The sequence below is a fragment of the Pan paniscus genome, chromosome 3 (genome assembly GCF_029289425.2).
Source record: "Pan paniscus chromosome 3, NHGRI_mPanPan1-v2.0_pri, whole genome shotgun sequence".
NCBI lineage: Eukaryota > Metazoa > Chordata > Mammalia > Primates > Hominidae > Pan > Pan paniscus.
In genome coordinates, this window is record NC_073252.2 from 41,857,393 (window position 1) to 41,880,231 (window position 22,839).

Genomic DNA, 22,839 nt, shown 5'->3' on the forward strand with positions numbered 1-22,839 from the left:
CTATTTTGTATTTTAATGACATAAGAAAACATTTGTTAATTAAAATAAGACACAAGGTGCTGTGGACATTCCTTGCTGCTGCATGGCATCTGAACTGGTATTTCTGATCTCAGGCCTTGTTCGCCCTCTGGAATTCCCATTAGATTTGGAGACTTTCTCTGTGGCACAACCAACTGTGGTATTGCCCATGAGCAACCCCGGCTCAGCCACATAATCACTACTGTGCCTTTGATTCTGGATTTAGCTGTGTAGCCCTGAAGGTGTTATATAACTTATCTGACCCTCATCTTCCTTGACCGTACAGTAAGATGACAGTACTTTTCTTTTGAAGTTGTCATGTGCCTTAATTGAAATAATTATTCAGAAGCCCCTAGCACAGTGGCTGATATGTAAATAAATCCTCCCCCTCTCCTAATAGCTAATCCAAGAGGCCCACCATAGTCAATATCAATTCTTATCTGTAGGTAAATTGTCTCACTTAGGGAGTTCTAAGTGCCTCTGCAGAACAGAGAAGGGATCCATCACTTGTTGCATAACCCTTGATGTCCCCAGCCACAGTACAAAACTAGGGACTATCTGTGGAGGCTCAGTCCCAAGCCAATACTGGGAATCCTGAGTTTCCTGGGAAGCTGAGTTCATTGATGATGGATGGGAACCCCAGAACGATCCCAAAGCTGGCATCCATGGCACAGATCTGAAGATTTCCATTTTAAATTGCATTTGGAACAAAGATGTCAGTTGTTCATGCCCCCTGAGTAGGGGTGGAGAGGAAGGGCTTTCCAAAGAAACACATTCTCATTTCTTGTTTAAGGAAAATAGAATAAGAAAGACACAAATCACTGGCCTACTTAAGTAAATGCTCTGAAAATTTCATGTGCTTTTGATAGTAAATGTCTCATCATAGAATAGAAAATAAAAGAAACTTGAAATAAGTAACGCTTCAAGAGGAGATAAGCATTAGATTATGCTGGCCTCCGTAGACTCTGGCTATTTTTGGTCAGTCTTGGAGTACCAGAGGCCCTCGGGACTATGAAAGAAAGGGACTCTGATGGTAGGAGATGCATTACCCAGCATGAGGGGATTCCATTCATTTATTCAACAAACATTTGTTGAGGGCCTAAAAATATAAGGTCTTGGGGTAGATAGGAGGATGAGGGGCTCTTCCTGCCTCCTGAAGAATCCCTAGGCCAGAGGAAGATGTGGACTTGTAAACAGGTAAATTGTAGGACAAAGTGGGTTAAATGCTGTCCATTCTGACTTCCTCTAGCACCTTTTACATCTCTTATGATAGTTATCACACTGTCTTCTGGTCATATGCATATATTGGTCACTTTTCCACTCCACACGCACTCAGGTGTAAGCTCCGTGAGGCTGGGCCACTTGGCTAGCTGGTAACCCCGCCCTGGCCCACAGTCAGTGGGCCATAATCTGCAAATTATCTGCAAAAGGAGCAAGATCATTGTTTCATTCTCTCCTGTTTATCATGCTGGTTTCTTCCCCTTTATCCTCCTCTTAAAATACCCACTGCTTTCCTCTGTTGCCTTTTAACACATATTCTGTATTTTCTGTGCTCAATCCCCCCACCCCACACTTCCTCCTCCTACCTGCCCACTCCTTACTTGACTTATTCCTGAGAGCACCGCCTAGTGAAATTTAGAAATTAAATAATTCCTAATCGTTTCTCTTATTTTCCTACTATTGGACTTTCCTCAGTGTTTTTTCTGTGGCTTTATTCACATAAACATCCCCTTTTCCCTCAAAAGACAAAGAGGGGCCATGCCCCTGGAAGAGCTTCTGAATGTTTAAACCACCTCGAAGTTCTAGAACAATGACAGGTGGAGCCAACTTCCAACACCATTAAATTCCAATAGAATTTCCCATCTGGTATAACCACATTTGGATAACATTTATGGTCATCCAAGGGAGTTTGGGAAATTTTAGATTACAGATGCTGTTCAACTTAAGAATGGGGTCACAGCCCAATAAAGATATTGTAAGTTGAAAATACTTCAAGTCAAAACTGCATTTGATATGCTCAACCTACTGAACATTATAGCTCAGCCTAGCCTACCTTAAACGTGCTCAAAACATTATGTTAGCCTGCAATTGGGCAACATCATCTTACACAAAGTCTATTTTATGATAAAGTGTTGAATATCTCATGAAATTTATTGAATACCATCCTAAAAGTGAAAAATAGAATGGCTGTTTGGGTATTTGAAGTACAGTTTCTGCCAACTCCATATTGCTTTCGTACCATTATAAACTTGAAAAAATGTTAAGTTAACCCACCTAAGCTGGGGACCATCTGTATACACAATTAAATGATTTTCCCCCTGCATAACTTCCAAGAGCCTGTAATATGCTAATGTGCAGTGTGAAACTCAGGAGTGGCAAGCAGGAAGCAATAAGCTAGTATCCCTAGATTATTGGCCCACTTGGGTTTGACTATTCTGTGAGCATCACGGCCATCCCAATCAATTGCAGGAAGCACAGCAGCAAGAGTACAAAATGAGGACCATGTTTTATTTGTCCAAATATATTAAAGTTCTAAATATTGATGAAGTTATAAATCAAGCATTGCCCATAGCCTGGCCTGCATTCTCTGCCTGAAGATACTTCCCTGGGCCAGCCCACCCGCCATGCACCTGAATGGTAATGTGGATCTGTTGCGGGCCAGGCAGAGTGGGAGGTGGGCTGGCCCAGGTACCCTGGGCACTAACTGGATCTATCAAAACCTTGGATAGGACTGACCCTGTTCATCTTCCCAGGCTACCAGGGTACATAGATTTTGCCTGCACCCCTCCCCACCCCAACCCTGTTTCCCATCCCCCATCAACTTCCCCACCCTTGCCTTGCTTTTTCAACTTAAGATTCCCAGGCAGTTGCTTCCCTGTCCTACCCCATCAGAACAAAGGGAAGGGAGGAGCACAGTTATTGTGCCCTGGTCTGCCTGGGCACCTACTCTGGGTGACTGGGGCAGCCGACTTTAAACACAGCAGCCCCTCTTTTCCTGGTTTCCTGGGGGCAGGCTGTGATTTCCCTTCCCCCCACCTGTACCCTCCCAGTCTCATATTCTGTGGCCTGGGCACCTGCTTCGGTTCATGGATTTTTCTCTGTTATTCCTCATTATTTACTTGGTTCCCAAACTTGCAAAAACCTTTTATTAATACAAAAAGGAAGTAAGTCTTTGAGCTTGAGTGTTTGTGTCATGTGGGCCCCAGGGCAAGTGATCTGCTTGCCTGGATCTTAGGTGGTACTGGTGAGCATTGGTGAGTTAAACAACCCACTGTAGGGAAAAGTGGTAGGAAAAGCAACAGTAGTATAAAAGATTAGTTTTTATAGCGTGACAAACACCACTTCTTACAAAATGCATTTCTGCTAAAATAACTGGTCTCGTTTGCTTGGACCCAGGATCAATATGCAGAATGAGCACCTTAGGTTCAGAAGCATGAATGCATTTAAGAGAAATCACTTCTAAGAGAAATGAAGCAAAGCCTTCCAATGCCAGTGGCTAATTACTTTGTGTTTTCATTAGCTCCAAAAAGATTCACAGAATCATACCAGCATCTTGGAAGTAAACCAAAGAGGGACTAAGATTAAAAAATGGTTTCTGCCACCAAAGAGGATGTTTAGATATATGAAGCCTTCTGCTCCTGTGTGTCAATCTGGGTGCCAGGCCAGAGGCCAATTGTCTACTCTTCACCCGGCCTGTCCCTTGAGGACATGGCTCAATTCTGATCATGGTTTTATTTTTCTAAGCAGTTTAAGTTCTGGGCATGGGACCCAGAAGAGGAGCGCAGGCGACAGGAAAAATGGCAACAGGAACAGGAACGTTTGCTCCAGGTAGGATGGGGTTTGCTGCTTTTTTTATTTTTCCTTTTTTGTCCTCTTGCTTTCCATTGCATTAAATAGACTTTTAGCACAGGAAATGAATGGAATCAAGTTATTCTCAGAAGTTAGTGAGTCTCAAGTCAGTTCATTTTGTGTCCTTGTAACAGGGTACCCTGTGTCTCATTCTTCCTGCCAAAGACTGCAATAATAAACATGATGAAAAACCATTCATATTAACACTGAACCAAAAAACCCTCCAAGTATGGATAAGGGCCAGTCTACCCATTCATCACCTCCTTAGTTGCCAGTCAATTTCCAGTCAAGTAGCAGTGGGAATGAATTATCTAAAAGCTCTCTGCTAGCATACACGTGAAATAAAATTTAGCCTCAGTCTACTTTCTTAAATAGAAACTTTTGCTCTACCTTTGAGGGCTGGGCGTGGTGGCTCACGACTGTAATCCCAGCACTTTGGGAGGCCGATGTGAGTGCATCATCTGAGGTCAGGAGTTGGAAACCAGCCTGGCCAACATGACGAAACCCCGTCTCTACCAAAAATACAAAAATTAGCTGGGCATGGTGATGCACACCTGTAATTCCTGCTACTCGGGAGGTTGAGACAGAAGAATCGCTTGAACTCAGAAGGCAGAGGTTGCAGTGAGCTGAGATCATGCCACTGCACTCCAGCCTAGACAACAGAGTGAGAATGTCTAAAAAAAAAAAAAGCCGATGTGAGTGGATCACCTGAGGTCAGGAGTTGGAGACTAGCCTGAGACCAACATGGAGAAACCCCATCTCTACTAAAAATACAAAATTAGCCGGGCGTGGTGTCACATGCCTGTAATCCCAGCTAGGGAGGCTGAGACAGGAGAATCGTTTGAACCCGTGAGGCGGAGGTTGCAGTGAGCCGAGATCACGCCATTGCACTCCAGCCTGGACGACAAAAACAAAACTCCATCTCAAAAAAAAGAAAAAAGAAAATAAAAAGAAATGTTTGCTCTACCTTTGAGTAAAAGCTGCTGATTATCAATTCTAGAAAAATTCTGGTAGTAAGTTCATCATACTCCCACTTCATGCCAGTTTTATGGATTAACAGGGCTTCAAAAGGTAACCTAGCAACCTAAAGAACTAACCCATGTTGGGTACCTGGGATGTGCCAGGAACTGAGGTTAGCGCTTGACATTTTTACTTCATTTATCCTCAAACAGCACTTCAAAGTATGTCTTATTAGCCCTTGTTTGCAACTGAAGAAAGTAAAGTTCACTGAAATTAAGTTAATTGCCCAAGGTTACACAACTAATAGGTGTCAAGACCAGATTCAAATCCAAGTCTGGATGACTTTAAAACTCATGCTCCTTCTACTACATTCCCACTAGTACTGATTTTACAAAAATAAATAAATAAATAAATAAAGGAAAATAATGTTAAATCTCATTAATTTTGATGACTTTCTGCTGCTTGTAGAAAGCAATGCTTTTTTTGACGTTTGTTCATTTTTTAAATTATACTTCAAGTTCTGGGATACACGTGCAGAACGGGCAGGTTTGTTACATAGGTATACACATGTCATGGTGGTGTGCTGCACCCACCAACCCGTCACCTACATTAGGTATTTCTCCTAATGCTGTCCCTCCACTAGCCCCCCAACCCCTGACAGGCCCCGGTGTGTGGTATTCCCCTCCCTGTGTCCATGTGTTCTCATTGTTCATCTCCCACTTATGAGTGAGAACATGCAGTGCGTAGAAAGCAATGCTTAATGCAAGTTTATTTTACTTACTTTTTCTTTTCTTTTTTTTTTTCCTAATCCTTTTGGCTTATTTCCCAGGGATGAGGTGGTAGACAGTGATTTAGATAGCAGTAGTAGGTGGTAGTGTGGTTTTGGCTCTGCCTGTTAAGTTTGGCATTTTGTAACTTGCAGAAGGTTAAGCCTTCAATACCAAACTGTTAGTAGGAACCCGATTCATCAAAATCTCGGGGCTACTGGGATTTGAGGTCCATTGTGAGACGTGCACCCCTGACCATCTGCTCGTCTCTGGGAGAGTTAGGTGCTCATTCCCCAGCTAAATGGTGAACAGCCAAGAGTCAGATTTCCACAAAGTGAAGTCAGGCAAATGTGCTCCTCACTGTGGTGCTCTATTACACACCAAGGGGTGACCCTGGTAACAGAGGCGGGCACCAGGCCTTTGTATTGCTCCTGTGTTTCTAACTTGTTGCCTGGTATGGCATCGTGAGTTATGGGCCAAGGTGTTTGTAGGGGAGGGTGTGAGAGAGAGAGAGAGATCGTGTGTGTGTGTGTGTGTGTGTGTGTGTGAGTGAAATACTGCATCTTTCACTCTCTGCATCTCTGCATCATCAGTTCATCCTGTTGGTGAGGGGAACACGTGATGTAAGTTCCTAGAACCAAGAAGCCTAAGAAGCTTTACTTGTTTTCAGCTTTTATGTAGTTTTAAGGTCTCTTTCCTGTATTCTAAAAAGCCCCTGAAGTCCCTCTCTAAAACTTTACAATACTTGGTTTTCATAACAATTTTTACCAGGAAATAAAAAGCATGCCATGGGTTGATCAACAATGATTTTGTTAGAGTTAATAAGAACACCAGGCTCCAGAGAATGCCAAGAAAGTCCTCCTGCTCCTAAGATACCAATGAAACAGGTGATGCCTGGAGGAAATCTCAGTGGCTTCCCCATGAAGACAGAAGCAGACTTGTTTCAGCCTCGAAGAGAGGATTGACAATAGTCAGCCTAAAATATCTGAGTGTGTGCACCACACATAAATGGTTCCTTTGTCTCTGTCATGTCAGGATGCCATTCCCAAGGCATCAGGAGTGTCACTTCTCATTTTATGCATTAATTTTAATCCCCATTTATTCATTTCTTCTAATCAGCCATCAGGGACTCCAATCACATTTTAAACACCACTTTTATTCTTAGTATGTTCTTTTTTCCCCCCAGAAATGGTGACTTCTGCTGCATTATTTCTGAAAACAAAAATGGCAGTTCTGAAGAAGTACTCTAATGGACTGTTTAAAAACTACTCTTAATTCAGAAGTTACTTAAAGCTAGGAAGACTCTATTTTGGTAGAATAGTCACAAGCAAAGAGTAATTCAGCTATTCAGCTAATTATCATCTTGTCCACGGTGGACCTTTCTGTATTGTGTGTCTAATAAACCTTCAAGGTTTTTCATCTTTTATTACACTCTCCTCGCAGCAATGCATTTCTATTAGTGGAAGGGCAAAACTCATCTCCAAAGGGCCCAATAAAACCAAACTATTGGTTTAGCACACCTGGAACAAAACTGGAGTGAAGGAAGATTTTAGAGGCTTTCCACCTTTCCGTCTTTTCTCTTTCCGTAAGCAAAACATGAGCAGCAGAAAATACTGCTGTCCATTGGATTATGTTCCCAAAATGTTTGAGTGCCACAAAACCATATTCCCTTTTTATTGCATGAATCAATTAAATTCAGAATCCTAACAAGAAGAAGATAATCTTGCAACATATTGTACATGGTGGTTTAGGGGGGAAAATTCCCGATGACGTAGGCAATGGTCAGTTGAGAACAATCTATGGAAATTCCGTAACAATCTATGGAAATTCCGTAACAGGAGAGATACCAGAAGGAGCAGGACAAGCTGAAAGAAGAGTGGGAAAAGGCCCAAAAGGAGGTGGAAGAGGAAGAACGCAGATACTATGAGGAGGTAGGAAATTCCCAAGAAGGAATTTGACCCTTGTCATCCCAATTCCTCAAAGTCTAGCAACACTCTCTGTGTCTGTGGCATGCGGATGCATGTGGCTGTGTCTGACTCTTTACTGACAGCAGAATCCCATCAAGTTCTTTAAAACAGTCATGTCATTTAGGTTCTAAAAGACCACAATTCCTCACAAATACAGTTCGTGATAAGGGTGTGTTGAGTCACAGTCAAGGGAGACGATACAATTACATCTGTTCTGTAATCAGTGAGTCAGATTCTTGATTGATCTTAGAGAGGTGACATGAAATAATCAGTTCCATTCATTTGTGTGTTTGTTGTTTGGTAATAGTGAATTAATTTTATGAGAATAATTTTGATATTGAGGCTGAATGACTGCATTTACTATATAGCACTAAAGAGACTTGGAGGAGAAGAGAATTTTGTTTAGGTTCATTTTGTTTTTTAAATGAATAAGCCAGAACATATTAGATAACTTAAAGGGGGCTGCATTTTATGTATGTTATCTAAAGTTTGTTCATGATTAATATTGTGAATTTTATATTCAACAATACTTTTTGTGCATAATCAGATCCCTAATAGCATTTCTAATTAGGCTTCTTGTATTATTCTAACTAATTAATTTGCAGAGTCTTTGTTTTTCAAAATTAAATGTTAATTTCTAAATTATTACCCATGGAGAGTGTTATATGATTTGCATGCTTTTGGAAAATAAGACTTTTTAAAATGTCCTGCTTGTTCGAACATATTCTGATTTTTTTCTAAAGTGCCTTAATGACATTTTTCTCTTGACAAATATGATTTTTATTTTCCCCCCTTTCATCGATTCCTGTCCTTCCCCTTAGGAGCGTAAGATAATTGAAGACACTGTGGTTCCATTTACTGTTTCTTCAAGTTCCGCTGACCAGCTGTCTACCTCTTCCTCCATGACTGAAGGCAGTGGGACAATGGTGAGACCACAGATTAAAAGCAATTTGTGAAATAAATAAACCTAAATGGAAGTACAAAACCCCAAGACCAAGGTTACCGAACAGACTCACTAGTTTAAGTCCAAGACTAGCTATTCCCCTAGAATCACGTCAGCTACTGTGTGGCCATTGTACCCCATTGTTCTATCACTGCTGCAGCCAAATTCTAGAGTCATTTCCTGGGGAGTGGTAAAGTCATTACCCCAGCAAGATCTATCCCAGTAGTCTGGAAGCCAAAGTCTCTCCACACCTGACTGGCAAGATCTCAATTAGTGAAGTCATATTCTGGAATATCCTTCTCACAGCCCAGTTGCCAGATCATTCATTCATTCAATATATATTTATTCCCCTCTGCCATACTATACATTCTTTTCCATTGTTTGGCAGTAGCAAAGATGTCAATAACATATTCTCCACCAGCATCCATGAAAATTGCTTCTAACCCCCCGACATTCCACAAGACCTGTAGTCCCAGCTGCCTGGGAGGCTGAGGCGAAGGATCCCTTAAGCCAAGGAGGTAAAGGCTGCAGTGAACATGATCTTGCCATTGCACCACTGTACTCCAGCCCGGGTGAGAGAAAAAGACCCTATCTCTAAAGGAAATAATAATAATAATAAAAACTAATGCATGCTGGGCTTAACACTCAGGTGATGGGTGCAGCAAACCACCATGGCACATGTTTATCTGTGTAACAAACCTGCACATCCTGCATATTTACCCCAAAACTTAAAAACAAAACAACAAATTAAAAAACCGAAATAAATAAATAAAATGAACTTATGTAGAACAGCACTAAAAACAAACAAAAATCCACAAGAAATTTACATGTTGTCTTTGAAGGCCGGAGAGAGCCTATAAAGTCTGGTCTGCCTCCACATTCCCCAAGTAAGGTCATAGAAGATGGAAGTACAGGGCAGAAGTTATATCAAGACCTGGGTGGTCCATAATCCACATAAAGGAAAATAACCTGTGGATACCAGAAAACCATTTGTCCTGCAATGAGCGGTCCTATGACTGTTTTATTTTGAAAGAGGGGTTTTCTAATCAATTCCCTTTTGTGATAACTTTCTAAAGAGATTCAGATTATACATTTATTCCAAATAGTTGGAAATCAGTTGCTATTCAGTTAATTTGGACAACTGTTCTTTAAATTATAGGTAACATGATTGAAAAATACTTCAAATATTCCTGGCCAGAGATAAGGGTTATACAGTGTGTTTAAAATTTATACTTAAGATTTTCATTGTTTTTCTCCTTAGAATAAGATAGACCTGGGAAACTGTCAAGATGAAAAACAAGACAGAAGATGGAAGAAATCATTCCAGGGAGATGACAGTGACTTATTGCTGAAGACTAGGGAAAGTGATCGACTGGAGGAGAAGGGCAGGTATGAGCCCATCCCAAGCCATCCATGAAAATGTGCAAAGCTGGGCTCTGCTCGTGCACGCCCAGGAAGGGTACTCATTGCTGATGCAAATTACATTCAGCTTCGAAATGAATGTTCCAGTAATACATTACATATTGTTTGGACATATTTTGTAATAGGTCTAAAATCAGTGCCCTTATGCTTTTGAATATAAATAGCCTTATTTTTTTTTCTTTTTTCTTTTTTTTTTTGCTTGAGACGGAGTCTCACTCTGTCTCAGGCTGGAGTGCCATGGTGCGATCTTGGCTCACTGCAACTGCTACCTCCCAGGTTCAAGCGAGTCTCCTCCCTCAGCCTCCCAAGTAGCTGGGACTACAGGTGCGTGCCACCACGCCCAGCTAATTTTTGTATTTTTAGTAGAGATGGGGTTTCGTCATGTTGGTCAGGCTGGTCTCGAACTCCTGACCTCAGGTGATCCACCTGCCTCCACCTCCTGAAGTACTGGGATTACAGGTGTGAGCCACCATGCCTGGCCTAAATAGCCTTATTTTTAAATAGGCAAACTCTTTTTTAAACAAAGGGGGACAGTATCAGTCTTCAAAAGCTGATTCAAAGCCCCAAACCTAAATATTACTCACTTGAAATGATGAATGTGTCTGGAGTGATAGAAATTGAAATGAGAACCTGGGGTCCCACCACTGTGGTTTCACTGTGGACCTGAAGTTGGCCATTATTATCCCCTGAGCTGTAAGAAATCATGTTTGCTCTGGTGATAATATAAAGCATAACCAACCAATTAACTGGTTATGGGTAGTCACCCCACCCATGCTCTACTGTGTTCCATGGAAGATCAGAAAAGGACAGCTAGAGACCCCTGGAGCACTCAAAACTAGCTCATACTGGAGCAGACTCTGGTTGTGGCTGAGGGTTGTAATGGGTTTATTCATGCCACCCCACCCCATCCCTTACCTAGAAGGGACCCACAGAAAGCCCAAGAAGCTGGCAGTGCTCTGCCACCAACATGTTCTTCATGAGAAAGATGTTTTCCTCTGGGGCTCTGAGTTACCAGATAGGTATTGGCAAGAGCACATGCATGTGCACACACACAGCATCCCAGAGGGATCGGAGGCATGAAAGGCTAAGTGTCATTTTCAAAGACTGGCCAACTTGAAAGGTTGGCTGGGAGCAGAGCTTTCCTGGTGGGATTTTGCTCTGAGAATTCTCCTATGCTCATCAGCTAGAAGACTGGTTAAATTGTAAGCTACAGGTGCTCAGGGCTATGTCCAGAAACTGTAGAGCCCTTAGATGACTTTCCAGTTTAAACTCTTTAAAGGGACTTTTCAGTTTTATGCAATGAAAACCACTAGTCAGGAAGATCTGAATGATGCTGATAAGCTATTTACAAAATGTACAAAAAATGTAACTTTACAGAAAACCTTTGACCTTCATTTTTGCAATTTTTTGCATTTTTGCAATTTCTCCAGACAGGCATTTTACATGAATTTTAGCTAGTTCTCCAGGCTGTCCCTGTTTTCACCAGAAAAACTTTCCTTTTATCTCCTCCATCTGTTCATTCTTTGCACACAGAAGCCACTGAAAGGCCAGTGAGTTACCATGGTCTTCAAAGGTTCCATGTGGCTAAATTATTTTTACAGTAAGTGCTCTCTTGTGAACATCAGGTTAGCTCTGGCATTCCTTGAAATTATTAAAATGAAGACCTTTGTGGACAGAGAAGGCATCAGAAATGATAGTTTGTTGAGCTTGTTAAACGGGTGGATAATAGAAATTTGTAGTACTTTATCATTTTAAATCTATTTTAAAATAGAATAAATAAAGAGTCCCATCTCTTTTTTTATATTGTAATTGGTACTCCCATCCTTTAAGTTGTAGGACCAAGAAGTTCGATTCAGTTACTTTTCTCTCTGCTCTGAAGTATACCTCTTTATTTTAACAGCCTAACTGAAGGGGCCTTGGCTCATTCTGGGAACCCTGTATCAAAAGGAGTCCATGAAGACCATCAGCTGGATACCGAGGCTGGGGCCCCACACTGTGGAACAAACCCACAGCTTGCTCAGGGTAATAATGGAGAAGACCAGTTTCATTCAATGTTTAAATTGTTGTAAGACCCCCACATTGTCCAGAAAGCTATGATCTCTGCTGGCTGCAGGCTTCTCTCTAAGGGCCCTGGACTTCTAGCTTATGCCCAATATATAGTGAATAAACTTCTACCATCGTGTGCTCAGACTCTATAGGAACTTGCTGGGGACTCAGTGAGACCTGAGAGCGTGTTCGCACTTAAAAAAAAAAATGTAACTTTACAGAAAACCTTTGACCTTCATAAGTAGTGCATTCTGAGACTTCCTCAAATTCCCAATTCCACCATTGGACATAATCTCCCCATAAAATGCTTATGGAGGAGTGGAATCCCCAAAGCCGGGTGAGATGTGGGTGCTGGAATGTTGGGAAGGTCCCATCGGTTCCCATTGCCATTTCACCCTCATTCCCACCTGTGTCTCCCACGCTCCTGGCTCACCATAACAAAATTCAAATGTATTCCTCGCCAAAATGATCAAATTCTACATGCCGAGGGTCTTCAGGATCATTCCTAGGTAACTGAAACTTCAAATGTTGAATGATATAAAGAGGAGGAGTGAGCTAAGAGGATGAAAGAGTGACCCTGGTAAATGTGTTTATTGCCAAAGCAAATCTGGCTGACCAAATAAACATTTTTTAATGGTGGAATTAACGAATTTTGCCTTAAATTTTTTAGCCTGTTGTCTATACACATATTTACCTGGGTTTGATTATAATACATAAGCATAGATTTGTGCATGTTCCCAAACGGAGATATCCTGCAAGCTGAATACCATTCAGGTGCCCTATGGATTTAAACCACATCACAGTTGGTGTGATCCATGAGTCAGAGAAAGCAATGGGTGTTTACTGTGTTTTAGAAATGATGTTCCAGGTTATAATTGCATCCACCCAGATTTGCTTTCTTTCATGCATAAGAAGTCAGTATTTTAAAGTACTGTTTTATGACATCAGAAATCAGCGAGGGGAAAGGGCATGGTTCCTGACCTCCTTTGTTTCCAAAACTAAATCATGATGCAGTGATTTAAGTGGCCTCTCTAACCACCATGTGCCCATGACCTGCATGAAATCGCTATAAAACCTCAACAGGCATTAGCACTTTAAAGAAAGGTGACTTCCTAGGTAGTAAGGTGATTTTACTGTGCACTACATTTATGTTCTTTAATTGGCCTCAGATCCATCCCAGAATCAGCAGACATCAAATCCAACGCACAGTTCAGAAGATGTGAAGCCAAAAACCCTCCCACTGGATAAAAGCATTAACCATCAGATCGAGTCTCCCAGTGAAAGGCGGAAGTGAGTAACCAGACACGATGGTTGTGGGATTCCCTTTTCGAAAAATTCATTTAGTTAGAAGGGGGAAGAATGAAAAATGTGAGATGGCAAGAGGACAGCAGCATTTTTGTGCTTTCTCTCCATTAAATCTCATTGACAAGGTAGTCAATATAAATGGAAGTTTGGGTCAGTCTTTCTGGCAAGTAAATATGTACTCTGAATTTATCGAGTTGTAATAGGCAAAGTTATGTTTTTAGCCCACAAATTTAAACATTGGAAAGCAGGTGCAGGCCTGTTGTGTTTGTAATTCATTTGAGTTAAATTGCCTCAGAGCCTGTGGACAAAGTTTCGTTCAAGGAAAAAAATGTTATTCTCTCATTATTATGCTCTCCTGTAAGGTAATTACCTGAGCTGTAATTTAATTTTGTAAGAAAGTATTTTTGACAATAATAGTTTCTATCGTGTTTGAACCATTTCAATATAATAGGCACTCTGTTGAAGAGTTTACATATATTTCTCTCCTTTTCATCCATTAACTCACTGAACCCTTCCAATAACTTAATGAGATTGTTCCTGCCATTTTACAGACGATAAAATTGAGGCTCAGGGAAGTTAAATAACTTATCCAAATTATTTAACTGATTAAGTAGTAGAGGAATTCAAAATGAACCCTCAGTTTCACGTAAGATCATATTTGAGCCAGAGATACCTTATAACCCAATGTTTAAACTGTTAACATTCATAGTACTGTAACCAATCATTCTACCTAGAGCCAGACTACCTCCATTCAGATTTTGACTCAGCCACTTGCCTACATTGGACCTTGAGCAAATTACTTAACCTTTCTCTGCCTCGTTTATAAAATAGGAATGACAATAGTCCCTACCTCATAGGGTTTTGTGCCTGGCTAATAGTAAGTGTAGGTGATGATGATGATAACTTGTTTTGTAAGAGAAAAATATTTATTGTCTTATTTTTCTTGTTACATTTTCCTTTTTCCCAGTGCAATATTTGAACCATTTCCTGTTTCTCTTATGTCTATCCAGTTTCATTTCTATTTGTCTGTATGACACTCAGAATCAATAGAAGCTAAAATTGGCTAGAAGTAATCACTATTGTTATTGATTATTGCAGTGATGTTTAATCTTTTTTAAAGCATTGGTACTGATACTTTAGGGTGTTACATGAAAATGTGATATTTGGAGAAGACAAGCATTCCCTGGCGAGGGAGGTTTGGGTGGGAAGCGGGATCAGGGAGTTATGCTGAAAGCGGAAGACACATGGACTCCCACGCTGTTCACTTCTGTGCTGGTATTTTTCTTTCCCTTGTTCTTTTCTGTGTTCTACCCCTTTTCTTTCTTTTTTTTTTTTTTATTATACTTTAAGTTTTAGGGTCTTTACAAATGATATTAACTTTTAAAAGCAAGAGCCCAGAGCTGATGGCTTAATCACAGGCAGGGCTCACGTACAACCGTTCTAGTAGCTTCTAGCTGGGGGCTATTCTGACTTGTTGATGCCCACGACATATCAGTTGTTACATGTTTTGAACATGACCCTTCATCCCACGTATCCATAATAAATTTGTTGATAAGGGAAGTCACTGAAAATAGCTCCTTTAAGTCCTGCCCTTTATCTCTGGGCTCTCCTTGAAGATCTGCCCTGGATCCCTCCTCATCTTTCCCCTTCCACGGAGTCCATCGTTTTTATATCTAATTAGCATGCCAAAGCAGTTTGGCTAGCAACTTTTAAAAAACAACCTGGCAATTTTAGCGAATGAAGAAATTAACTAAAAATAAAGATTATAAAAAATTCTGTCTTTTCTGTTCAGCAATGCCAGCATGCCAACCTGGTTTTGATTTTATGTAGCTAATACATGTACAATTCTTGCTAGACATTATTACTATTTTTGTTCATTAAAAAAAAAAAATACTGCCAGGAAATGCTGTGGTCTTTGATTTGGTTGTCATGAAAGTTTTATTTTATTTTATTTTCCTAATCTAAAATGTCTTTTTTTAATGGAGTTTGGCTTCTCTTTGCTTGTCATAATTTTTGACTCCTTTACCACATTACAGGAAAAGTCCCCGAGAGCACTTCCAGGCTGGGCCTTTCTCTCCCTGTTCTCCCACCCCTCCCGGTCAGTCACCAAACAGGTACAAGAGGTCAGCAGGCCTTTCTGAGGCTGCTTTGTTGTGACTAGAGCTTGCCAAGCATCATTTCAACTGAATTAGTGCTTGCCAAATGATTTTGAGGGATGTGTCCATCCACATCTCTTCCTACACACACACAGAGGCAAGAGGAAAGAGAACATTGTCCATCTGCCTGCAGATTTATCAGCTGCAATAGAAAAAGTCAGGCCTGTGACATTGGTGCCGCTATGGCCATAGGGCTTTAATTACATTGTGTGGAACCTCCAATCTAATAATAAAATCCACCAGACAACCGCCGGGCTCCAAAGCTGGCGCCTTTCCCTTCAAGAGGGCTAAGCCCTTCTAGGCGGAATCCACTGAGGGCTCTTACAGAGAACCAGGCGGAGGCTGACAAACGAAACTTCATCCTTCTAACCTACTCCAGCTCTCTAATGATGACTTCTGGACATTAGCTGGGCCCCATGATATTTTTAAAAGCCGCCTGAATTCCCGTTCCCTGGAGAGACAAATTACTGAGTGCTCAGAGATTTTCTTTGATGTAGAAATTTCATTTAACTACTGGATAAGAGGGAAATCCTAATAAATAGCATTTGATTAGGGGAACTCTTCCTCTTTTCTACTGTCTTCCTTTCTGTTTCTCCTGTCCCTCTGTATCCTGCTGGTTTTCAAATGATATTGCATATTTTTAAATTCCTTGTGTAATTCCAAGAGTTTCTCAGACATTTGGCATCATTGCAATGTGATCTTAGTTATATAAAAGCTGCCTTTCAGAGGACAGCTGTCTAGTTTCAGATGGGTTGCTGAAGGTGTCCTCAAGGTATCCTCTCACCTGGTTTTGCTCTGCTGGTTTGGTTCCAGTCCATTGCTGGGCACTGTACTGGGTGCTGCAGGGGTACAGAGAGGAGGTAGATGCAGTCCTGCCCTCAAGAGGCTTCCAGTTTAGAGAGAAGGCAAGTGCCTTCATTCACAGAGTGTTTGCACTGGAAGAAATTGTAGAGATAATCTGGCCCAATCCTTTCATATTAAAAGGTGAAAGAGAAACCCAAAGTTAGTTTATTACACCAGATCAGAGAACTTGGTGACAGAGCAGACATTAGATCTCACCTCTCCGGGCCCTCTGCCTAGTCTGCTGTATCACAGGTGATTATTTCCAAACAAAAATGTTGTTTTCTTAATAAGTAAAAAGAAATGCTATAGTGGACCAGTGAACCACTTATGGGAAATTTAAAAGCAATATTGAAACCCCAGGAAAGTGAAATTCAGTTATCTTTTAGGACTTATAAAAAAAAAAGTATGATAAATATATTGAATCATGTTGAGGCATTTGAATAGACTACAACACAAACTTCTTGAAACAAATAACCTAATAACTTAAACACACGCACCAGATTCAGTACCACAGTGGAGACCCAGTATATTTAGTCTGGCAGTTGTTTGCCATTTATATCTAATGTTTAATCTCCTATTCATCATCAGTTCTGTCATTCTCATTTCATTCATGATATAGGCATCTTAAAAATCCATATTTTCATTTTTGCATGAGGTTACATGTCTGTGTGTTTGACCAGGTATTCTAAACTGAAGTTTTTATTCTTACGTATATTTTTAAACCTAGGTCTATAAGTGGAAAGAAGCTGTGCTCTTCCTGTGGGCTTCCTTTGGGTAAAGGAGCTGCAATGATCATCGAGACCCTCAATCTCTATTTTCACATCCAATGTTTCAGGGTACGTACTTACTGCTTTGCTCTCCAGACACAACTTCGTGATGTCTTTTGGCATCGTTCCGTGCTGAAAAATGCCTCTTGGAAATTCTGGAGGGCTTTGTCTGTGAGGTCTCACTGTCTAGGTTGTATAGACATTCCTTCAGAATGAAACTCACCTATCACGAATCCCTCTGGGATGTCAGATTAGAAGAAGCAGAAAGGTTTGTGCAATTTGTCCTTACAAAACAGTTTTTGTTGTTAAAGAACATATACTCCAGCAGGAGGCTGAGAATGGGATGCTGGGGAGGATGATGCTCTTCCAAATCTTTTAGGGCCATGTGGATTTATTTGGAATGTAATGTCTATGCTGTTTCTTAAACTCTTATGACTTAATGTGAAAGGGTTTTAGTCTTTGACCTAGTGGAAAATTGTCTGTCAATTAAGTGGCTAGTTAGAAAATTGTAGGTCTCAGAATGAATATGTCTGTAATCTTAGATTAAATACCACTCCCTCAAAAAAGCTGCCCTGCCCACCCAGACTAAGTTGCCTTTGTTATAGGTCCTTATGGAACCTTTCTTGGTCCTTATTACTGATTATTGGATTATTTAAATATTATCTCCTCTAATAAACTCCGTAAGGGCAGGGGCCATGTCTGTCTTGGTTACCATTCTTTCCTCTCTACCTAGCAGAGTAGGTGTCAATAAATATTTTTACGTGAATGAATTAGTGAATAAACTGAAAATGAGGAGTTCTAGATTCTAGTCCCAGATCTCTTGGTAATAAGTAGGTGAGTTAACCAGTTATACCTGATTTATTATGAAATTTATAAGCTGGACTATATCAGCATATCCTGTATTTTCCACTCATGGACACATTTCAAAATAATATATAATTTTTGAAGGCGAACCCTCTGTCTCTAAGGAGGAGTAATTTCTTGGTCTGCATAATCCTAACATACTTTCTTTTCCCTTCTTGGATTTTCTTTTATTTCTTGTTGGTAGTTTCCTTGGCTATGAAGTAAATTTGCCTGGGTTTAAAATAACTCCCACTTTGCCTATAAGCTAAGAGAAAGTCAGTGAAGTTGTCCCCAAATTACTAATTTAATAATAACAGTAATCACTTGAAAGCAAGATTTATCATAGGCAAAACACAACATAGATACTTATTTTAGATTTCATTTATCAAAAGTATTAGAATGAGACCACAGTTTCCTAAGTTTTATTTTATTTCTATAGAGAACCATTCCACAAAGGACAAGCAAAAATATTCTCGTTGTAAAGATTAACCTAGATAATGTATGTCCTAAATGGTCTAGGGATGTTTTGAGGCTCAAGGAATATGCTTTTTAAGATTTGTAGTTATGCCAAGATAATATACATTCTGAGAACACTGCATTCTGTTCTCAGAAGCTTTATGAGGACTAGAAATAAGCAAGGTGGTAAGGGCTCTTTGCAGATTCTCAAGGGTCAGGAGACTTGCCTTCTTAACTCTCAAGGCCTTTATTCACTCTAATCATTCACTTCCTGGAGCTGGCCTGATGCTTTAAGGTACATCCCCTCTTGGATTTATTCCCCACTCTTGCAATGTAGAGGCAGCTTATGACATAATTTGGATTAAGCCTCACTCTGTCCCAGGTCACCTTAGAGCATGAATTAGGGGCTAGATCCTGGTCCCCCTGCAAGAGGCTGGCACCCACACCAACTTCCACTGCCTTTCTACCCTTCTGGTACAAACATCCAAGTATATCCTACAGTCTCTTTCTGCACTCAGCCTGTGTTGGTGGAAATTCCCAGTGGATTTGTTGCTCTGAATATCACTGCTTTTAATGTGGAAATATAAAATGGAACAGCAGGCTGGGCATGGTGGCTCATGCCTGTAATCCCAGCACTTTGGGAGGCCAAGGTGGGCAGATAACCTGAGGTCAAAAGTTCGAGACCAGCCTGGCCAACATGGTGAAACTCCATCTCTACTAAAAATACAAAAAAAAAAAAACAACAAAAAAAGAAATAGCCAGGCATGGTGGCACACGCCTGTAATCCCATCTACTCAGGAGGCTGAGGCAGGAGAATTGCTTGAGCCCAGGAAGTGGAGGTTGCAGTGAGCTGAGATCATGCCACTGCACTCCAGCCTGGCCTACAGAGCGAGACACTGTCTTAAAAAATAAATAAAATAAAAAAATGGAACAGGTACTTCCTAGAAATTTTGATCTGGTAGAACTTAGCAACAATGCTGGCAAGCCTTTAAAGATTATTGGTGGACACATTTCAATTGATAACTCGTTGGCCATGTGTTTATTTAAAGCCACTAGGGTTTAATGTGTTTAAAATGGTTCTTCCATTTTGATTGAGAAACGGTGTATGATAGAGGTTAAGACGCTAGGCTTTGGAGTCAACCTGCTACCACTTATCAGCTCCACAACCTAGGAACAAGCCAACAAACCTCACTGAACCAGTGTCCTTCTCTGTAAAATGCAAGGAATTAAGCTAAAATTGCTAACTGTATATTTGCTTTTGCTGTCAGTTGACACTGGTGCAGCATCTTACACATAATAGATGCTCCACAAATGTGGTGATTGTAGAAGGGATTATTGTGCTATTCACATAAACAGTAACTAAGCATTATAAAGAAACAATTCCTTATGCATCTTATGATGTCTGTTCTTTTTACCCTATAGTGTGGAATTTGTAAAGGCCAGCTTGGAGATGCAGTGAGTGGGACGGATGTTAGGATTCGAAATGGTCTCCTGAACTGTAATGATTGCTACATGCGATCCAGAAGTAAGTACTGGGGAGAATGCCTCATGATGACCGAGTGTAATCGTATGTCTTCCATAGGACCCAATTTAGGAATTCAAATATTTTTCCCCAGCCGTTGACACTCTAATCTGAGAGAAAGGTTTCTTAACATCTAGGTTAAAAAAGAAAAGATATTTACCACTCGTTTCTTCCTGGAAGTTATTGCTACAATGTGGACCAATTCTTTTTATCCTGAAGTGCATCAGCACACCAGCAGGTCAAAACATTGCCTGAGCTCACTACAGAGATTTTGGTGTGATAGAAAGGAGATATAAGGTCTGTCAAACACTGTCACTTGTTCAGGCATGTCTTTAGACGACTGGCACCATTTGGGGATGGTTAAATGTGGAGAGCGGCTCTCCACTGTTTATCAGATCGAGCACCAACTCATCAATGTCTCCACGCCCTACATTCAGGAGTTTCATTACGTCATATGTGTTCCCAACTGAATGGAAAGTTCCTTGAGAGACAACAATGAGGGTTCCACTTCTCTGTGGATTCTTCCCCACCTCCCACCTCTACAATATCTTAGTAACAATATGCGCTTAACAGATTATTTGCTGCCTTAGTAAGTGAGAAGCCTGCTTTCCCGTCTTGCATCCGGGCCTCGTACTGTGGAAGGTGCATGTTAGTTTGCGGGGCAGCAGGGGGTGCTGTTGCCTAGCCGCTGTTTAGAAAATCTGAAAATGGCCCGTGGCTTGCCTCGGAATGTTTCCTCATTCTCCATCATGAGTACAGTCCTTCTGGTGGGTCACCTAGACAGCAGAAGACCTTTTAGTGCAGATTCATCAGTCAGAAACTCTTTTAAAAAATTGGAGTGAAGATAGGGAGTGTGAAATTCAAGAATGACTATTTCTCAAAGTGAAGTCACGTTTTTACTGCCTTTTTACATGGATCTCAAATCTCTGCAAGACTGAAAACTTTGAGAATAAAAATTGAAGGTAATTTGTTTTATAGCTATAGATTTAGTAAATTCAGTTAAATATGCCTATTAATAAAATGGGAAATAAAAATTTAATCAAACCCAGGTAGTTTAGATTTATAATAAATATTTGACTTGAGATCAAAACAGTTCCAACTTAGAGCCGCTGCTATCAAACTGGACTATTTAGATCATGCATGATATTAGTTTTTATACTATATATTTTATATATTAAAATATATAAATAGTATACCATATATCATAAATATATACACACAAATTAACATATATAGTACATGTATAATAGGTAATAATTATATACATTTTATTTAAGCTGGACTTTTGCTTTTATATGCTAACAAGGAAAACAACTCTTTTCTCCCAGATTTCAATGCGAATTTTCCTATCGTCTTCTATAAATTATTCTTTTTCTCTACCTCAGTGAACCACAGTGAATGTAATTTATGGAACCAGAAGAGGGCACTGTTAGGTTGAAGGACTGCTCAGAAAGATTTGAAAAGTGCTGTAGATCTGAGTTTGTTCAATAATTTAAAGTGCTTGAAGGATGCCAACAGAACAACCTGAAACCCCTCTGGGTGACAGTGACCTCTTTTCATCTAGATTTTTTTAAATTGAGAGGTTGGGTGATTCTTTGTCATTTCTTTTGGAAATTAGCTTTTTAATTCAAGACCAGGAATTTTTCTCTTAAATATACAAATATAAAGGGCATTAACTGCTTTTAATTTCAAAACCATGGAGTTGCTGTAATCAGCTGAAAAATAAGAAAGTGATTTGGAGGTAGGCCACAAAAATGATTTTTTCTTTATTTTATATGTGAAATGCAGTGTTTTACCAGGATTTACCATAGAAAACAAGGCCCATTGTTTTCTCTGCTTCTATAGACATTCAATGAATAAATAAAAGTTATAGATGCTATAATGTTAGAAAAATTGAATTGTTCAGAAAGACACCACATTAAAAGGGCAGATCTCCATTGTAATCACCTTCCAATAATTTCTTGGGGTAGGGGCAGAATATATGTTTGTACATGTGTATGCACACACTTGCACACATGTACACACAGAGATACATATAAGTATGGTGTATCTACCTGGATTTGTGTTGGTTTTTATTTCACATAGGTGATGATCATATAGTCATGGTGTTCTGTACTTGGTTTTTGTTGCTGTCATTTTGAACTTAATGATGTATCTTGGTAACTTTTCCAGATAACATGTTGTATCTCCTTTTTCTTTTTAATGACTTTTAAATAGTGGCATACAATCCCATTGTGTGGACTTATAATTTAAAACTAATTCTCTATGAATGGACACTTTGGTGGTTTCCCATTTTTTAATATTATTTTTAAATGAACATCCTTGTGCATATATCTTGGTGAATATTTCAGAGCATCTCCATAGGATAGATTCTGAGCAGTAGCACAGGTGACATAAAAGGCATGTGCTTTTTAAATTTTCAGACATCTTGCTTAATTATCATTCAGAAAATTGCACTCTCCCTGCAAAATGTATGAGAGACCCCCTTTATTTCCTCCAAGCCTGTATCAGCTCTGGATATCATCAAACATTAAAAATTTCCACTCTGCTTGGTGGGGGAAAAATCTCATTGCTTTGATCTGTATTTCCATAATTATGGGTTTGAACATCTTTTCATATGTTTACTCACTATTTATATTTCCTTTTCTGTAAAGTGCTTCCCTAGCCTTTGCCCATTCTTCTATTTGGCACCTGATTTGTATGAGTTCTTTGCAAATTAAAGAAATTTGCCATTTGTTATATTTGCCGCATATTGTGGTTATTAGTTTTCCCACTCTGTGATTTATTTTCATACAAAAGATTTTCATTTTATGTAATTAAATATATATATTTAATACATATAAAAGAAATATATGTTTCTTTTTTGGATTATAGGTTTCTTAGGAAAACTCTCATTTAAAGTGTATAAATAAATTTAGCTGAGATTTCTTCTAGAATTGTTTTTTTTTTTCTCCTTCACATGTAAATATGTCATA

General features: G+C 39.9%; 1 protein-coding gene across 12 annotated transcripts in view; it reads left to right on the forward strand.

Moving 5' to 3' along the window:
• The window catches only part of LIMCH1 (LIM and calponin homology domains 1), a 339,570-nt gene that overhangs the window by 312,059 nt on the left and 4,672 nt on the right, over positions 1-22,839 (forward strand). For 3 of the 12 annotated variants that reach the window (XM_024928494.4, XM_034958504.4, XM_034958511.3), the window contains 9 exons: positions 3,766-3,846; positions 7,433-7,525; positions 8,383-8,487; positions 9,766-9,893; positions 11,827-11,948; positions 13,142-13,262; positions 15,314-15,391; positions 17,004-17,112; positions 19,765-19,867. In XM_024928494.4, the coding sequence (XP_024784262.3) occupies positions 3,766-3,846; positions 7,433-7,525; positions 8,383-8,487; positions 9,766-9,893; positions 11,827-11,948; positions 13,142-13,262; positions 15,314-15,391; positions 17,004-17,112; positions 19,765-19,867 (940 nt within the window). Of the gene's footprint in view, positions 1-3,762; positions 3,847-7,432; positions 7,526-8,382; positions 8,488-9,765; positions 9,894-11,826; positions 11,949-13,141; positions 13,263-15,313; positions 15,401-17,003; positions 17,113-19,764; positions 19,868-22,839 lie in introns of all 12 variants that reach the window. The other 9 variants (XM_034958501.4, XM_034958516.3, XM_034958506.4 and 6 more) reach the window with 6 other exon arrangements.